Here is a 19,120-nt window from a genome sequence, read left to right on the forward strand (position 1 = left end):
GTGTCAGTGTCAGCAAGATGTTGCAGTGTCAGTGTCAGCAAGATGTTGCAGTGTCAGTCAGCAAGATGTTGCAGTGTCAGTGTCAATAAGATGTTGCAGTGTCAGTGTCAGCAAGATGTTGCAGTGTCAGTATCAGCAAGATGTTGCAGTGTCAGTGTCAGCAAGATGTTGCAGTGTCAGCAAGATGTTGCAGTGTCAGTAAAGATGTTGCAGTGTCAGTATCAGCAAGATGTTGCAGTGTCAGTGTCAGCAAGATGTTGCAGTGTCAGTGTCAGCAAGATGTTGCAGTGTCAGTATCAGCAAGATGTTGCAGTGTTCAGTGTCAGCAAGATGTTGCAGCAAGCAAGATGTTGCAGTGTCAGTGATGTTGCAGTAAGATCAGCAAGATGTTGCAGTGTCAGTGTTGCAGTCAGCAAGATGTTGCAGTGTCAGTGTCAGCAAGATGTTGCAGCAAGATGTTGCAGTCTGTCAGTGTTGCAGTGTCAGCAGCAAGATGTTGCAGTGTCAGTGTCAGCAAGATGTTGCAGTGTCAGTATCAGCAAGATGTTGCAGTGTCATCAGCAAGATGTTGCAGTGTCAGTATCAGCAAGATGTTGCAGTGTCAGTATCAGCAAGATGTTGCAGTGTCAGTGTCAGCAAGATGTTGCAGTCAGTGTCAGCAAGATGTTGCAGTGTCAGTGTCAGCAAGATGTTGCAGTGTCAGTGTCAGCAAGATGTTGCAGTCAGTGTCAGCAAGATGTTGCAGTGTCAGTGTCAGCAAGATGTTGCAGTGTCAGTGTCAGCAAGATGTTGCAGTGTCAGTATCAGCAAGATGTTGCAGTCAGTATCAGCAAGATGTTGCAGTGTCAGTATCAGCAAGATGTTGCAGTGTCAGTATCAGCAAGATGTTGCAGTGTCAGTGTCAGCAAGAAGATGTTGCAGTGTTGCAGTGTCAGTGTCAGCAAGATGTTGCAGTGTCAGTGTCAGCAAGATGTTGCAGTGTCAGTATCAGCAAGATGTTGCAGTCAGCAGCAGTGTTGATGTTGCAGTGTCAGTGTCAGCAAGATGTTGCAGTGTCAGTATCAGCAAGATGTTGCAGTGTCAGATGTTGCAGTGTCAGTAAGCAAGATGTTGCAGTGTCAGTGTCAGCAAAGATGTTGCAGTGTCAGTATCAGCAAGATGTTGCAGTGTCAGTGTCAGCAAGATGTTGCAGCAGTGTCAGTATCAGCAAGATGCAGCAGTGTCAGTATCAAAAGATGTTGCAGATGTTGCAGTGTCAGTATCAAGCAATGTTGCAGTGTCAGTGTCAGCAAGATGTTGCAGTGTCAGTATCAGCAAGATGTTGCAGTGTCAGTAAAGTGTGTTGCAGTGTCAGTATCAGCAAGATGTTGCAGTGTCAGTGTCAGCAAGATGTCAGTGTTGCAGTGTCAGTGTCAGCAAGATGTTGCAGTGTCAGTCAGTAAGATCAGTCAGCAAGATGTTGCAGTGTCAGTGTCAGCAAGATGTTGCAGTGTCAGCAAGATGTTGCAGTGTCAGTGTCAGCAAGATGTTGTCAGTCAGTGTTGCAGCAAGATGTCAGCAAGATGTTGCAGTGTCAGTGTTGCAGTGTCAGTAGCAAGATGTTGCAGTCAGTCAGTGTTGCAGTGTCAGCAAGATGTTGCAGTGTCAGTATCAGCAAGATGTTGCAGTGTCAGTGTCAGCAAGTCAGTGTCAGCAAGATGTTGCAGTGTCAGTGTCAGCAAGATGTTGCAGTGTCAGTGTCAGCAAGATGTTGCAGTGTCAGTGTCAGCAAGATGTTGCAGTTTCAGCAAGATGTTGCAGTGTCAGTGTCAGCAAGATGTTGCAGTCAGTGTAAGCAAGATGTTGCAGTGTCAGTGTCAGCAAGATGTTGCAGTGTCAGTATCAGCAAGATGTTGCAGTCAGTATCAGCAAGATGTTGCAGTGTCAGTGTCAGCAAGATGTTGCAGTGTCAGTATCAGCAAGATGTTGCAGTGTCAGTGTTATGACAAACCAGGATGGATTACATGAGTAACAAGCCAGGCCACTGGGGAACGGAAGCACTGAGTCTTACAACACAGTTCCTACTGCGGCCGACTATGACAAGATGAGGATACTGACAGCTGCTCTAATCAGGGATGTCCACAGTTGATGCAGTAACAGCACTCCATGTCACATAGCATGACACCTTGGTCTTCATTTTCAGACACGGGGACCAAGCATTTCAGAAATAGTTAAAAAAGTATGATCTTTTCTTGTCAAATCTGGTTAATGCTCCCAATTAACAAACGCATGTCTAAGTTTCATATATGTATGTGTACATATATGTGAAGGTTAACGAGATGTACACACCTGGAGTGACTGGTCCAATCTCTTGACCGTCAAGCTCATGGTCTGCTGCAGCTTCTCATCACCACGGCCACCAGTCTGCTTTGATACCTGCCTCTGTCAATAACAGCAACATCAGTGATCCTGTTGCCAGTAGTAACCTGATCTTGTCACAATATACTGTAAACGTACTTATTTTCGCGTGGTGCAATTTTCGCGGAATTGACAGTTTAGACTACATCGCACGGTCAATTATTCTCGCAATCGGTAATTGCCGGAACTGCCAGCTGTCTCTTTGGCCGCCACTAATAGCATTGAAAACAAACAGAGTGGCTTAACCTGTCAGGCGGCGTTTATTGCTTACTAACAGGAAATCCCTATCTGTGCGATATACTAGTACACAGTAATCTGTTTACTCACGGAAGAGATGAAAAACACATCAGTCTTATGTTCCAAATTCTGACAATCTGACGAATTAACTTCTACTGTATATGAAGCTCTTTGTGATTTCAAACAAGCCGGGTTGTTGTGAATGAGATGATTGAGTGTCAAGTGACTATTTGCTTCATGATGTACTGGTAAATAAAATCTTAATGAATAAATAAAATACTGCTGTATTATTTCTTTCCGAGTCGTTTCATGGTAATCTGTTTTATATCAAACCATCTGTCATGTGACCAATTTCCATGGCGGCCACAACACACATTGCTGTTTTCGCTAATTCGGCGATGGGATTTGGCTCATTATTTAATTATGTTTTGGGAAATCCATTACAGCGACAGTTAAGTATGATTCTTTATGCTACTATCAGTCGTCATTGTAAGATTCCCGTCTTCAAACTTGATGTGTTATGGTAACAACTCAGGGGCGAGCGTGGCTAGACTGAATGAATGACAGGTTTATTCGCAGTGTATAAATTTTCGCGCTAAAATGTTTTGCGCGAAAATAAAACCTACGCGAAATATAATACGTTTACAGTATGTTTAACTGATACATAATGTTCAAACATGATCACTGTTGCCAGTAGTAACCTGATCTTGTCACAATATATGTTTAACTGATACATAATGTTCAGACATGAGATGCTATTATAGTTACAGGTAGAATAAGAGAGTTTTGTTTACTGCTGTTTTGATCAGCGTTTCAGTCTAATCACAGTGGTCAGCTCAACACGGAGGAGCTGGAATACATAATGTTGCATCAAGAAACAAGAATGAAGTAACATTTAAAAAGTTTCTCTCAAAGCAATGACAATGTGAGTGACAACTTACCTTTTCTGTAAGGTGTTTGTCTCTGACAGACTGGAACCAGTGAAGGGAATCAAACTCATGATATTGGTCCAATAACTTGAGGATGTAGGCAACACCTGTACCAACACACCAATCAGGGAGGAGTTACTTCCCTTGAACTTCACACACTTCATATAACCAAGCATCACAGCCTGACCAGGCACAAGCAGACATGTTAAAGTAAGATTGTTTAACATGAGGATACAAAGTATGTTGATGTGTAGAACATCCTTGATTTACAAATACTTATTGTGAATGACAAATAATCAGTGCTGAACTTAGATATTTTAGTTTCAAAGTTGACACAATGTGGTTGATCGACTGACCCATGGCAAAGCCGTCGTCTGTGAAGGCAGCCATGTCTTTGTTCTTCCTGTTCATCTTCTCCTTGCAGCTGATGGAGTGCTCCACGAAGTTCACCGTCTGACAACACAGACGCAACATCACAACCAGATCACAGAAACTCATATCAGGGAGGGAGTGAGTGAGTGAGTGCGTGAGCATGTGAGCATGCAAGTATATTTTTATGCCACTTTCAGTGATATTCAGGGAAAATAAAGGCACGTAACATCAGAAGTGGAAAATCAAACATTGGTCAAGTAGACCAAACAACTACTACCCTACTCTAATCCTACGTAAACATTTACAAAAACTTAACCAAACCTGCAGAGGTTTTCAATTCTTTGAAGAGAGTCGTCCTTGGGGTACATATTATGCATTTTCCGGCTGAAAAATGTCCTGTGACAGTTGTATCAATGTTTTTTGAATAAAAAGATTGTACAATAAATAAACTCTTTTATTTATTATACGGACCCTACCTCACGGAGTTACCTCCCTTAGCGCATGCGCACCAACTGGGTAGGCTCCTAGACCCGTATCATCATTCCTTCTGCTGAATTCTTATCAGTGAACAGAATTGCGGGGAGGTGGGAGGCCCCTACCCCAAGGACGACTCTCTTCAAAGAATTGAAAACCTCTGCAGGTTTGGTTAATTCTTTTTCAGAGAGATCGTCCTTGGGGTACATATTATGCATAAACACAGACTCCCAAAGACCGGAGGCCAGGGAGGAGGGAATTCTGTCCAAGCACACTCAAAATATAGCGATCGTATCATGGAAAAAAAATTGAACAGACGCCATAACACTCACCTGTCACTCGACCCAGTTTCGCTTCCGCGAGAGGCATTATGGGAGGGGAACTGACAGGGAGGATTTGTGCTCAAAGACGACCTCTAGCATAATGAGACATTGCACGTAGTGCGAATATCAACGAAATCCGACCCACTAAGTGGCTTCTTTCATGAGAGCACCGTAGGGGGAAAACAAAAATACCACTCACTAACGATACAGTAACTCCGTAGAGAATCGAAAGGGGGTACAGGTTCTCTGAGTGAGCTCACATTAGCAGACATGTCAATAATGGAATCTTATTGTACAGTAGCGTCAAAACAAACCAATAAACCAAGACTCACTCGGTCAGGGTGGCAGGACACTGTCCACTGGAGAGAACAGTACGGCCAAAGTTTGCACGATTACGGGAATGCGTATCGAGCTGATAATGGCGTATAAACGTGCTTGGCCGGCTCCAAATAGCGGCGGAGCAGATCTCTTCAATGGGGAGTGCCGATGCAAAAGCTTTTGATGCGGCTACTGCCCTGACCGAGTGAGCCTTCAACCCCTCAGGGGGAGGCTTGCCCTTAGCCTGATAAGCGGCACAAATACACGATACTAGCCAGCGAGACAAAGTCTGCTTGCTCGCTGGCAGACCAGCCTTCCCGCCACCGTAACAACAGAACAGCTGGGTACCCGTACGGATCCCCTGCGTTCGTTTGAGATAGACTTTGAGCGTCTTACGGACATCCAACGGGTGAGTGCTCGTAGGAGTGGTCCCCGATGTGGAAGGCTGGGTAAAGAGTAGGAAGTTCGATAGGAGCTGTCACATGGAAGCGTGATCGACCTTCGGTCGGTAAAGTATCTGGGGCGAATACTGACACGATCCGTGTGAAACACAGTCAGCGCCCGGGTCGGACGACATAGCATGTAAATCGCCGACTCTTCGACCAGATGTTACCGCCACCAGAAAACAGCTTTCCAGGTCAACAACTGAATGGAAATAGCCGATAGGTGTGAGAAAGTGGGACGGACAGCCAATCGAGCACGATCGACAAATCCCAAGGTGGACTGGTTAAGCCTGAGAGCAGGTCGAATCCGTTCAGCCAGCAGCGCTGTACGAGAGGGTGCTGCCCCAGAAGAGCACCATCGACAGGGGTGTGAAAAGTGGAAATAGCGGTGGAGTAGCCGCGAATGGTCGAAAGCCGCCAGGCCTTCTTCCAAGCGAGCTTGCAAAACTCCAAAACTCGGACTAAATCCGCCCAGAAAGGGATCTGCAATCCCTTATCTGAACACCAGCGGCGCATAAGCGGGACCACCTATCCTCGTACTGAACGTTTGTCCGAATCCGCCTCGAAGCCAGAATTGTGTCTGCAACTGCTGCAGGAATTCCAGCGTGCCTCGAGGTTAGACCTGACAGAGGCCAAGCCACCCACTGAATCCGTGGATTTGGGTGGGGCGCTCCGTTCTGAGTGAGAATGTCCGGTCGCAAAGGTAATAGAACAGGAGGCTGAGCCAGAAACCTGAGAATTACCGGAAACCAGCTCTGTGACGGCCAAAGCGGTGCCAGTAGCACAAGTAGCCGAGCTGGCTGGGTGGACAGCTGTGAAAGGACACGGGGAATGAGTGGTAATGGCGGGGAGCATGAGAGCACTTTGCCCGTCAATCCAGCAGGAAGGCGTCGGCAGCCAACGCCCTGGGTCCGGTATCCGAGCAGAACACGGGTGTCTGATCGTCCGCGCGGGGCGCAAACAGATCCACCTCGAGCGACCCGTACAACTGGGAGATTACTGTGAATATCTGCCTGTCGAGCATCCACTTTCGTCACGGGGGCCAGGATCCGGCGAGAGGCGCATCTGCTGCGCCGCGTTCTCCAGCCCGGGGAGATAAACAGGAGTACCTGACAATGCGTACTGGTGGCTCCAGAGGAGAAAGTCCCGCTTCCCGGAGCGCTGGGGACACCGTGCCTCCCTGCTTCAGGATGTACGACATGGCCGTCTGGTTGTCTAACTGAAGGCGGACTACCTGGCCGGGACATGCTCTCTGAAGCTCGAATACCAACCGCACAGCTCTCAGTTCCAACACGTTGATGTGAAGGTGAGCTTCGGCTTCGGACCAGAGTCGGGAAGCCGACAGACTGCCCAGAACGCCCCAGCCCGTGAGGGCGCATCTGTCTGAACTGTGAGAGCTGGCGTCGGGATTTCCAAGGGGATCCCCTGGTGAGATTCCGACATTTGTCCACCACTGAAGGTGAGGTGTCAACCACTTTCGGGGACTGTGAGACTGCGCTCCAGATCCTCCGTGTGAGTCCACAGCCGAGCCAAAGCTTGCTGTATGGGGCGCATCCTCAACCCAGCGCCCGCCACACTACAGAGATGCGTCGCCGCCATATGGCCCAGTAGGCGGAGCCAAGTCCGTGCTGGTGCCTGGGGCTGGGAGAGGAATGAAGAGACCATCTCGAACTCTGGTGACCGGTCGGGCGACAAAGGAAGCGAGATCCTTGTTCGTTTGGAATCGCTCCAAGAAAAACCAAGTCCTGGGTGGGTACCAGGTCGGATTTCTTGAGGTTGATGATCCACCCCAGTCGAGTTAGAATGTCTATCACTGTGTGAGTAGCATCTTGACTTCGCTGGCTGTGTTAGTGCTCCGAGCAACCAGTCGTCTAGGTAAGGGTAACAACGCCTTCCTTGCGGCGAGCTAGGGTAGCTGGGACTAACATGAGCTTGGTGAACACCCTTGGGGCAGTCGATATGCCGAAGGGGCACCCTGAATTGGTAATACATCCCGTCGTAAAGAGAACCGAAGGTACTGCTTGAGCGATGGATGTATGGGTACATCTGAATCATACGCATCCTTTAGGTCGATTGGCGTGAGCCAATCGCCGGGCTGAACAGAGGAGATCACCGGCGCAGTGTCTCCATCTTGAAGGATGGTGCCGAGCATGCGATTCAACCCCTTGAGGTTGAGAATCGGACGGAACCCGCCGTCTTTCTTCGGGCCGAGGAAGTACGTGGAATAAAATCCCGCCTGTTCCTCTCCCGGTGGAATGCGCTTTCGATTGCGGACTTGTCCAGCAGAGCCTGAACTTCGCGCAATATGTCCGCCCTGGCTTGACATGGCGGCACCGGTCGCGGCGTATGCCGGTGAAGTCGAGGCGGACCTGCAGCTTCCACAGTGGGAGATGGCCTATGCTGCCGTGGCCAGCACCCAAGCGTTGTTGGTAGCCTTCTCCCATTCCGGCAGGAATAGAGAAGCGGCCTCCCACTGGGATATGGGGTAGGAAGCGTGTGTAGACCCGAGTAAGCGGAGCTGACTGGGCGTGACACCGCGGCTTGGCGGCAACCTGATGGGTTAACGGAGGTCGGGGCAGACCTCCAGCGCCCAGCGAAAAGGCTGGGAGCTAGTCGAGGACTGCTCCTTGCCCCTACCCTTGGCGGACCTGTTCCTCCGCCTACCCCTACCAGCGGCCCGAAGCCAGCCGGCGAACTTCGGGTGTAGGCTGCACCCGGCGGAGGAAAGGTGGCACGGGGCCTGGAAACACCCCGCGGTGCTCCAACAAGGCCTTAGAGTCCTTGAAGGAGGTAGCTGCAGCGGCAGCCTCCGTATGACCTGCTGGGCCCTGGAAAGAGGGTGGCTCCCAGGCGGAAAGGGAGGGCCAGCAAGGTCTGCTGTGTCGCTGCCGGTACCTAGGCGTCGACAGCCACAGCCGCGCATCCCCATGACTGCGCACATCACCGTCGGCGCAGCAGACCGCAAAGAGTCGCGGCGGTGAGCCTGCACTTCCAGCTGGCGGAGCAGCACGACATGCGGCGACACGTCGCCAGCATGCCCTCCGCCTCCAGGGCCGACCTCTGAACCGAGGTGAGGTAGGCCTCATGGACCACCACCGCACCTGCTGCATCGCGTTCGGTAGACCTCCTCGTAGGTCGATGCAGCGCATGAAGCGCCGCGCGAGGCAAAAGGTGGAGTTAGGCCCTTGCCGAGCAGCGGGAGCTGCTCGAGGCCGAGCCTCCCCAGGGCGGCGAAGTGAAAACACATTCGTCAACAATCGGTACAACGCGAACAGGGAATCCTCCCCAAGCTGGTAGCGCCGCCGCGAGTTCAGGTAAGTCAAACCTTACTCGGGCACCAGACAGGAGGGGATCGACCACGTCCGAGACCAACGATGGCAGAATGCGGAGCTGCGTCTGTGAGGGTTGCCTAGGGGCAAACGCCTCGCCAGGCAAGCGGAACTCAGTCGAGTCCACGCTACCAGCAGGCACCGCGGCCTGGGGTAGGCCCTCGGCAATTCTCTGCCGGACCTCCCGCCAAGGCGAAGCAAAAGCGGAAGCCCGTCATGCTCCTCGACCTCCCAAGCTCCATTGCCTGCAGGCGTCCGAGGCCCGAGTCAGAGGCTGGGTCTCCTCCGTGAGAGGACCCTAACCCGACCCGGTGGACTGCCTAACGCTAGGAACCACAGGAAGGAAGAACAGACAGACTGCTCCACGTCAGCGCCAGCCCGGCGTCGTGGACCCGGTCGAGGCGCTGGAGGCAGGCCAGGCAGAACTGGTGCCTCCGCTCTCATGGGGCGGGTGTGCGCAGGACCGAATACCAGGAATACTCAACGGCCCTGGCTGCGAGCTCCGAGAGGGGGACTGGGAGCCCCTCCCTCCCGAGCAGCCGAGGCGTCCCGATCGAAGCCAGAGGCAGCGGATCTACAGGCGCCCTCAAGGCCGAGGGATCGAGCGAGCCCGGCGATCCCACCCGGACTCTCCGCCCCGTCCGGAGTGGGTGAGGAACTCCTGCGGAGACCTCCAACCCGACTCACGAGCGAAGGACTTCATCGAGTCCATCTGCTGCTGAAACATGAGACTCCATCAGTGACATGTCAAAACCACTTTCGAAGTGGCGGAGAGGGGAAGGGCCCGCGGGATTTTTTCCCTTTTTGACACACGTTTGGACTTAGACGGGGAACCTGCGTCAGGTCCCCTCCCGCCTCCCGCATTTCGCGATAGAACAAGGTGTCGGCAGCCCGCCTCTTCTGGGCCCGGGGAAAAGGCCAGACAAATAGGACAGGAGTCAGCCTCATGGCCTGTCTTCTCCAGACAGGCCACGCGCCTTCGATGACTGTCGGCCGAGGGGATACTCCCCTCACAGACCGAACAGCATGAAAAGGCCTGAAACAAACACGCATAAGCGTGTTAGTGAGCGGCGACCAGCAGCATATAAACCGTAGAAAACATTGAAAAACTTCGTGAAGGTTACCACGAGAAAGTAATAGTTGGTTTTATCACGCAATATTACGACCACATGTACGCTAAACTTCCGCCATGGCAGAGCAACACGTCGCGTAACCACGGAAAGATTCAGCGTGTTTAGTATGAATACAAAGTCACAATTATGAAACAACCAACTGTAAAGCTTTACTGTTCTTGTTTTAGACAAATAAAGACCATACATACAGGTGGTGTCTCAGACATATCTTTTAACAGCGCCGTGCACGGCTCATGAATGGGTTATCAAACACGTCTGTGTTCGCGGCCGTGACAGCAGAAGGAATGATGATACGGGTCTAGGAGCCTACCCAGTTGAGTGTATGCGCTAAGGGAGGTAACTCCGTGAGGTAGGGTCCGTATAATAAATAAAGAGTTTATTTATTGTACAATCTTTTATTCAAAAACATTGATACAACTGTCACAGGACATTTACAAAAACTTTGTCACACTAAACTGTGTCATTTTTTGTGTTTATAACCTGTCAGTTTGTGATAAATCCATTTATCCTGGATTATTTAAAATATACATACATGTACAGTGTGTCTCTGGGTGTAGAACGACCTGGTACACCTCATATCAATGCTACATCAGGATATTCACATCCAACACACCTTCTACCATCACTTGTGGATTAAGTACAACCTCCAATCAAGTAGACCTCTGATATTATCTTGCCTCACACAAACATGTCGTTTTCTGATTGGCTGAGCTCTCTTCCATTATTTTCAATGTACCCCACTTACAAGCGAGTAACAATTTCTATGTACCCAGATGGGAAAGCCCAACTCATTTGGTACGTCATGGTAGTAATTCTTTATCTCGAATAACATTGAATCACGTATGATGTACAGAAATTACAGATGTTTTGCGAATGCAAATTGATTGAAGGGAGATAACTCTAAATTTGTTCAAATACTAAATTTAAATACTATGATCCGATACCCGTGCTTCAAACAGTTCAAAATTACCATTGAGGTGTTCGGTAAGATAAATACGTTGGTCACTGGTCCCTCGGGCCCATGGGTTGATGTACACTCAGGCTCAGGGAAACAAACAACAAGGATGTATCAGCCCATGTCCCCCTCGAGACCAGTGAACAACTTATAATGTGTCACTCATGAGCTGAGGAACTCTGATAATGTGTCACTCATGAGCTGAGGAACTCTGATAATGTGTCACTCATCAGCTGAGGAACTCTGATAATGTGTCACTCATCAGCTGAGGAACTCTTATAATGTGTCACTCATGAGCTGAGGAACTCTGATAATGTGTCACTCACCAGCTGAGGAACTCTGATAATGTGTCACTCATGAGCTGAGGAGCCCTGATAATGTGTCACTCATGAGCTGAGGAACTCTGATAATGTGTCACTCACCAGTGGGGGCAGAATCACAAAGAAGTTCCTCAGATGCATGTTCTTTGGGTTCCGGAACTCGGGAGCAAACACATCCACAAGCATCTGCGGGAAATATGCACAGAGTGAGACAAAGTTAAATTACAATGACTTACACAGCCTGCTAATGCTAACATACTGACTGCCTAAACAACAGTTTCATTCCATTCCGCAAGAAGAAGCAAAGTTGGCCTATACAGTGATAACCTAAGGTGTCACTTATATAGGAGTGACCACATACAGTATGACATCAGTGTTATATGTACAAGATGAGAGCAAGATGATGATCATACAGTATGACATCAGTGTTATATGTACAAGATGAGAGCAAGATGATGATCATAGAGTATGACATCAGTGTTATATGTACAAGATGAGGGCAAGATGATGATCATACAGTATGACATCAGTGTTATATGTACAAGATGAGAGCAAGATGATGATCATAGAGTATGACATCAGTGTTATATGTACAAGATGAGGTGTTATATGTACAAGATGATGATCATAGAGTATGACATCAGTGTTATATGTGACAAGATGAGTGTTATATGCAAGATGATGATCATACAGTATGACATCAGTGTTATATGTACAAGATGAGAGCAAGATGATGATCATACAGTATGACATCAGTGTTATATGTACAAGATGAGAGCAAGATGATGATCATATGACAGTATGACATCAGTGTTATATGTACAAGATGAGAGCAAGATGATGATCATACAGTATGACATCAGTGTTATATGTACAAGATGAGAGCAAGATGATGATCATACAGTATGACATCAGTGTTATATGTACAAGATGAGAGCAAGATGATGATCATACAGTATGACATCAGTGTTATATGTACAAGATGAGAGCAAGATGATGATCATACAGTATGACATCAGTGTTATATGTACAAGATGAGAGCAAGATGATGATCATACAGTATGACATCAGTGTTAGAGCAAGATGATGATCATACAGTACAAGATGAGAGGCAAGATGATGATCATACAGTATGACATCAGTGTTATATGTACAAGATGAGGGCAAGATGATGATCATAGAGTATGACATCAGTGTTATATGTACAAGATGAGAGCAAGATGATGATCATACAGTATGACATCAGTGTTACATGTACAAGATGAGAGCAAGATGATGATCATACAGTATGACATCAGTGTTATATGTACAAGATGAGAGCAAGATGATGATCATACAGTATGACATAAGTGTTATATGTACAAGATGAGGGCAAGATGATGATCAAACAGTATGACATCAGTGTTACATGTACAAGATGAGGGCAAGATGATGATCATACAGTATGACATCAGTGTTATATGTACAAGATGAGGGCAAGATGATGATCATACAGTATGACATCAGTGTTATATGTACAAGATGAGAGCAAGATGATGATCATCCAGTATGACATCAGTGTTATATGTACAAGATGAGAGCAAGATGATGATCATAGAGTACGCTAGTTCTTGGACACAGGCTGACTGACTGACTGAGTTTGGTTTTACGCCGCTTTTAGCAATATTCCAGCAACATCACGGCGGGGGACACCAGAAATGGGCTTCACACATTGTACCCATGTGGGCATTCAAACCAGGGTCTTCGGCGTGACGAGCCAACGCTTTAACCATTAGGATACCCCACCGCCCCTTCTTGGACACAGGAAGAATGTCAAGTAGATCTGAGCTGACCAACCTTGAAGTACTCCGTTCCTTCAGCAAAGTTCTTGGCTAGGTTTCCAATCACATTGTCCAAGTTCCTGAAAGTCGTGTAAGTTTGATTATACACAATATATACAGCAGACATTTTACCATGGTCTTAAAGGGCAGTGAACATCTTTGTAACATATTTTCAGCTATATCTGCTTGTACATAATCTAGTCCTGATCAGTTATGTAACGTATGTACAACAAGAAGTTCTACTCACTTGGCAGCAGCCTGACACTCAGCAGACAGGCCTTCCTCCTTACTCAGCTCCTCAAAGTTGACGATGTCCTCGATGTCGGGGATGAACCTGATGGCGTTGCTGCAGCAGTGAAGACCACCAGACCGGATCATCCTGATGTAGCCCATGGCGTTGCCGATCTGAGTGATGAGGGTACGGAACTGGTCCAGGTAGCTCTCTCCATCAGGTGTGAGACCCAGCTTCCGAATACCCTTGTTGAACTTGTCCGCTCGCTCAAATGGATACTGCAAGACCAGATCTTACAACATGCATGTTCAGGACACCTCAAAACTTAATATCATTTTATCTACTACAAAGGTTTGTTGAACAAGTCATGAACATAGTAAACATTTTATCAGACTGTTTAATTCATGCAGTACTGCGAATGCTTCTCACTGTATCATGAACAGTGACATTACTGCATGATTATAATTACCTTTTGATCGGTCTGCATATGATTTTCCTTGAAAAACTTCCAGTCCTGAAACAGCAATTCATCAACAGTGGCTTATTGAACTCATACCTAGCTGGGGTAAAATAAACCTTAGTGCTCAACACAAATCAGACTGACGACATATAGCTGGAATATTGCTGAGCGCAGTGTTAAACAACAACCACACCAAACCAAATTAAAACATGGTTTAGCTGACTGTTTTTATAGGTTTGACTATGTACTAATATTCCTGAGACAATAAATGTCATTTGACCACACCCCACCTTTATTTCCTGTTCCACAAAGTCAGCAGAGTATCAGATTACAACCACCTCAACAATGAGATCTCTGTGTATCAAGAACCAGGTGCTACAGCTACACAGCCAAGTGTTTAATGTAATTCTAAACATCCCAACAAGAAACATTATACAAACCTGTAGAGGTTATGAATTCTTTGAAGAAAGTCCTCCTTGGGGTACATATAAGCATTAAAATGTCCATTTTAAATCCTACGACAGTTGTAACTATATTTTTAATAAAATATTTACAAAACAAAAAACTCGTTTTGTCTTGTGAGACCACCCCTACAGGGCCCCACCGGACCAACACAGCCAAGAGCAGGTAACTCTCGCCGTCTACCACGTACCTAACTTTTCATGCTGAACGTGTCAGACAGAATGAGGGGAGGCGGGTGGCTGTACCCCAAGGAGGACTTTCTTCAAAGAATTCATAACCTCTACAGGTTTGTATAATTCTTTTTCAGAAGAAGTCCTCCTTGGGGTACATATAAGCATATGACAGACTCCCAAAGATATTTGAGACGGGAGTGGCATTCTGTCTGGCAATAACTAAACCCGTGGTGGAGTGAAATCTACAACCGATACGGAAACAGAAAACACCGAGCCACCTGACCGCTGATGTCAATCAGACGGGGGTGTGAACTAGAGAGCCCAAGCTTATATGTCAATTGGCTCAAATCAATTATGACATAAAACCCCGCTCCAACCATTACAATGGAAGGAATGTATGGGGACATGCCGTACAACTCCCAACCCTAATATAGCCCCAGCCAGACAAGTGTGGCGAGAGGTATAAGGGTAGGGAAAGCGTAAAAATTTAAACGCTACAAAGCCATAACCCAGGAGTCGAGCTAATAAGTACTGCAAACTAATGCTCGAATGCACCCCTCCTGTTTGGAAGAGGGCTTGCGGGGACCTCGATAAAACCCAGAGAAATTATTAGCCTCGCTAAAAAACTTTCTGAGGAAAACGAACGAGTACAAACACCATGCATTGTACGAGTGAAAAACACCCCCACCAAACACTCTCGGCGTGAGGAGGGTAAGTGTAGGCCACCATCCCACAAAGCTGATTAACACAGACTCCCAAATACCGAAGGCTCGGGAAGTGGGAAAAATCTGTAAGCGTACAAAATCCCTGAATAGCGAAAAGCGTAGCCGAACATGTGTTGGCTCACCATTACACTAACCTGGTCACGTGACATGCGGCTCGAAGAGGCATACCAAACAGTGCCCGTGGGGTTCAGTACCCAATTCCGTCGCAAAGGCGGGTTAATAACATATGACTGGTTAAAGCGTTCAAAAGCGGACCCGCCCTCTTGAAGAGGACGTAAGGGACGTATGTACACCCAAACCCGACCCAACCCGAAAGGATGGTAAGGCTAATACGATGTAGTGATATGAAATATATCAACATTGAACACAGAACCGATACCAATGACCAGTTACTAACTTGGTCGGGGTGGCAGGTCACTCTCCACTGGAGAGAACCGAAAGACCGAACCGAGCACGATCCTTAGAATGCGTGTCAAGTTGGTAATGGCGAATGAAGGTGTTCTGCCAGCTCCAAAGAGCGACAGAACCGATCTCTTCATTGAGCAGTGCCGCTGTGTATTGCCAACAAAGCGGCATCTGCCCTACCCAGTCTGCCTTCAACCCCTCGGGGGGAGGTAAACCGTATCATTGTAACCGAACAATTACGGAAACAAGATAAAGTGCGCTTGCTAGCAGACTCCCCAGTCTTCCCGCCACCAAACAGAACACATGGGTACCCATACGGATCCCTTTTGGTCGTTCGTTCGTGACAGTCACGGGTGAGCAATCGAAAGATTGGTCCCCGGTGCGGAAGGCTGGGTAAGGGGTGGAAGTGCGATATGAGCAGTCACGTGGAAAGCAATATCGCACTGAGAGTGGTAGGTATCCGGGAGGCGAATACGGACATGATCAGTATAAAATACTGTCAGTGTCGGGTCAGTGGGAATCGCATGGATGTACCCGACCCTTCTACCAGAGTTCACCACAACAAGTAAAGTCGTCTTCCACGTCAACAAGTGAAGTGAGAGAGACGATATACTTGAAAAATTAGGGCCAGACAGCCAATTGAGAATAAGTGGCAATTTTAAGGTGGGCTGAGTCGCCGCCGAGGCGGTCGAACCCTGTTCATGCCAGCTACGACGCGATGTCCGAGAGGATGCTGCCTAGGCAGAGCACCATCGAACGAGGTGTGAAACGTGGAAATAGCCATGGAGTACCCGGCAATGGTGGAGGTCATAAGGCTCTCAACCAAAACGAGGTTATAGTAACTCCAATATCCGAACTAAATCCGCAGAATAGGGATTACGAAATCCCCCTATCTGCACACCAGCGCGCCCCACCTATCAACACACTGAACGGGTGTCGAATCCCGCCTCGAAGCCAGAATTGTGTCTGCAACGGTTGCAGGAATTCCGTGTGTTATACCCGACAGAGGCCAAGCCACCCAGTGAATCCGAGGATTCGGGTGTGGCGCCCCGTTCAGAGTGAGAATGTCTGGCCGAAGAGGTAATTCGAATCCCGGCGTGCGGGATCGAACACCAACCTGACTGCTGTCAATTCCAGCACATTGATGTGCAGGTTGTGACTTCGTCGTCAAGAGGCTGCAGGTCACCCAGAACATCGCCCTAACCCGGTAGGGATGTATCTGGCTGGACTGAGAGCGACGGTGTCTCCAGGGGTGGGGACCCTCAGAGAGACGCCTGACGTCTGTCCACCTGACTGCGTGAGGTTGACAATTCCGCCCAGTTTCGTAAGAGTGACCAACACTGATCGTGAGGTCCCCCGACTCAAAGTTATTCTGAAACCACGATGAGCCAGTCGCCTAGGTACGGGTGACAACACCGGCACTGCGATCTGGCTATCTGAGCTGTAATAAACCTCAATTTGGTGAACATCCTTGGCACCGTAATGTAGCCTAAGGAGAGCACACGAAACTGGTAGCACGTCCCGTCAAACAAGAAACCGAAGGTAAATCTTGAAATCAGGGTGCAATGGAACAAGGAGGTACGCGACCTCGAGGTCGATTGACGTGCGCCAATCCCCTGTCTCGGCAGATGAGATCACCGAGCGCGGTGTCTCCATCTTGAAGGACAGTACCTCTATGAACTTGTTCAGCTCTCAGATGAGAATGGGTCTGAACATTCCGTTCGTAATGGCAACGATGAAATAAATGGAGTCAAACCCCACATTTTCCTGACCATTGGAAACCACCACACTGGTTGCCTAGCCCAGCAGAGACTGGATCTCGGCACGGAGTATTGTCGCCGTCTCCCGGGAAGCCGACACTGGAGTGTGTCGCTCCGACCGGTGTTTGCGGCAGAATATAGTAAACCCCAGCAGTCGGCAACTTAACGTTTGCCGATGCCTGGGCACCTGAGGAATTAACGAGAAGCTCAACAGACTTCCGTATTCCTCGAAACGGTCCCAGGCGTATAGGCCCAAAACCGCACTCCTCATTTGGCTGGCACAGCTACAATGCAGTCCCTAGCCAGATGAGAGTTGACCCCTGTCAGATGCCGCCCAGAGTCGCCGACGAAAAAATACCGCCGGCGCTCTCTCCCCTTTCCACCAGCTCCCTCAGCAGGCTTCCCTCCGGGAGGCGAACTCCAACGGTTCGGGTATTCGACGTGGACAACACCTGAGGCAACACAGCCGCGATTCTATCTCGCACTTGCCTCAGGGACGAACCTACTCAGTGGTAAGTTCAAAGTAGCGAAATGAGCCGAAGCTCAAATCAACTTGTCCACTGTACGAGCCTGAACCCCGATTCCGAGGCACATGTGAGAAGCCTGATAAATCAAGGTTTCACAAGCACTCAGACAGACCTCGGAGCGTCGAGGTGACCATCACACCCGGCACACTCGATGGCATCTTGGGCAAGACGTCGATAGACGTCAGGCCGAGGCCTGAACTACCGGAGCCATGAATCTGCGCCCTACCAGTGCCGAAGCCTGGGTCGGTGCTAACCACGGGGTTCAGAGAATCCGCGGAGCCGAAGCTCAGCGGTTCTAGACCGAACCCCGATCCCGAGACACGTAGGAGTAGCCTGATAAATCAGGTTTCCCCAAGTACTCTCCAAAAGCGCACTGAGCATATAGTCAAACATAGCCTATAGCGCTATATAATTACCCATACATACACATATATGTGTGTGGATATATATATATATACAGATATATATATATATACGTAAGTGCTCGGGTCGGCGGTTCGAGTTCGAACCCCGATCCCAAAACACATGGGAGTAGCCTGACAATGCAGGGCTCCCCTGGTGTACACGGGTAGACCTCGGCGCGTCAAGGTGATCGGCAGCTCGTCACACTCAACGGCCTCTTGGCCAGGGCATCGATAGACATCAGGCCGAGACCTGAGCTAACAGCGCCAGGGATCTGCTCCGTACCGGGGCCGAAGCCCAGGTCGGTGCTAGTCCGATCTGCAGTCCCGAGACACAAGGGAGTAGCCTGGCAATGCAGGTTTCCCCTGGTGGACACAGGTAGACCTCGGAGCGCCCGAGGTGATCGGCAGCTCAGTGGAACCCAGACCGGGGCCTAGGCGACCGCCAGTCAGGGCACCAGGCGAAGACAGGGTGAAACCTGCATCGCCGGCGCCAGGCGCCTGTGACGAACCTGAGCCCAAAGCTAGGTCGCCACAAGGTGCCGAAGGCACACCATCACCTGAGCCGAAGCCAGGATCAAGCTGCCTGGGAGGAACCTGCTGATACAGGTTTCCCAGGCAACCCTGACTGACCGCTTGGCGCCGAGGTGTCCCCGAGCTGGTCGGTGCGTAGGTGACCGCCAGTCAGGGCACCAGGCGAAGACAGGGTGAAGCCTGCATCGCCAGCGCCAGGCGCCTGTGACGAACCTGAGCCCGAAGCTAGGTCGCCACAAGGTGCCGAAGGCACACCATCACCTGAGCCGAAGCCAGGATCAAGCTGCCTGGGAGGAGGCGCGTTCTCCGAGCCAGAGCTCGGGCCGCAGCCAACCCCCTCCAGATGCGTCCGATCCACCCCCGACGACAGGCGTGCTGAGCTCCTTGCGGA

At 49.1% G+C, this 19,120-nt stretch overlaps 1 protein-coding gene across 6 annotated transcripts in view; it reads right to left on the reverse strand.

Annotated features, from left to right (window-relative positions):
* Nucleotides 1-19,120, reverse strand: part of LOC124288376 (WASH complex subunit 4-like) — a 70,188-nt gene that overhangs the window by 5,231 nt on the left and 45,837 nt on the right. For all 6 annotated transcript variants that reach the window (XM_046724888.1, XM_046724890.1, XM_046724889.1 and 3 more), the window contains 7 exons: nucleotides 13,752-13,796; nucleotides 13,298-13,560; nucleotides 13,067-13,130; nucleotides 11,333-11,416; nucleotides 3,920-4,016; nucleotides 3,576-3,670; nucleotides 2,329-2,421 (listed from right to left, as the gene is read on the reverse strand). In XM_046724888.1, coding sequence (XP_046580844.1) covers nucleotides 2,329-2,421; nucleotides 3,576-3,670; nucleotides 3,920-4,016; nucleotides 11,333-11,416; nucleotides 13,067-13,130; nucleotides 13,298-13,560; nucleotides 13,752-13,796 — 741 coding nt within the window. The remainder of the gene's footprint in view (nucleotides 1-2,328; nucleotides 2,422-3,575; nucleotides 3,671-3,919; nucleotides 4,017-11,332; nucleotides 11,417-13,066; nucleotides 13,131-13,297; nucleotides 13,561-13,751; nucleotides 13,797-19,120) is intronic.

The sequence above is a fragment of the Haliotis rubra genome, unplaced genomic scaffold (assembly GCF_003918875.1).
Source record: "Haliotis rubra isolate DU_JTF1 unplaced genomic scaffold, ASM391887v1 Scf416, whole genome shotgun sequence".
Classification (NCBI taxonomy): domain Eukaryota; kingdom Metazoa; phylum Mollusca; class Gastropoda; order Lepetellida; family Haliotidae; genus Haliotis; species Haliotis rubra.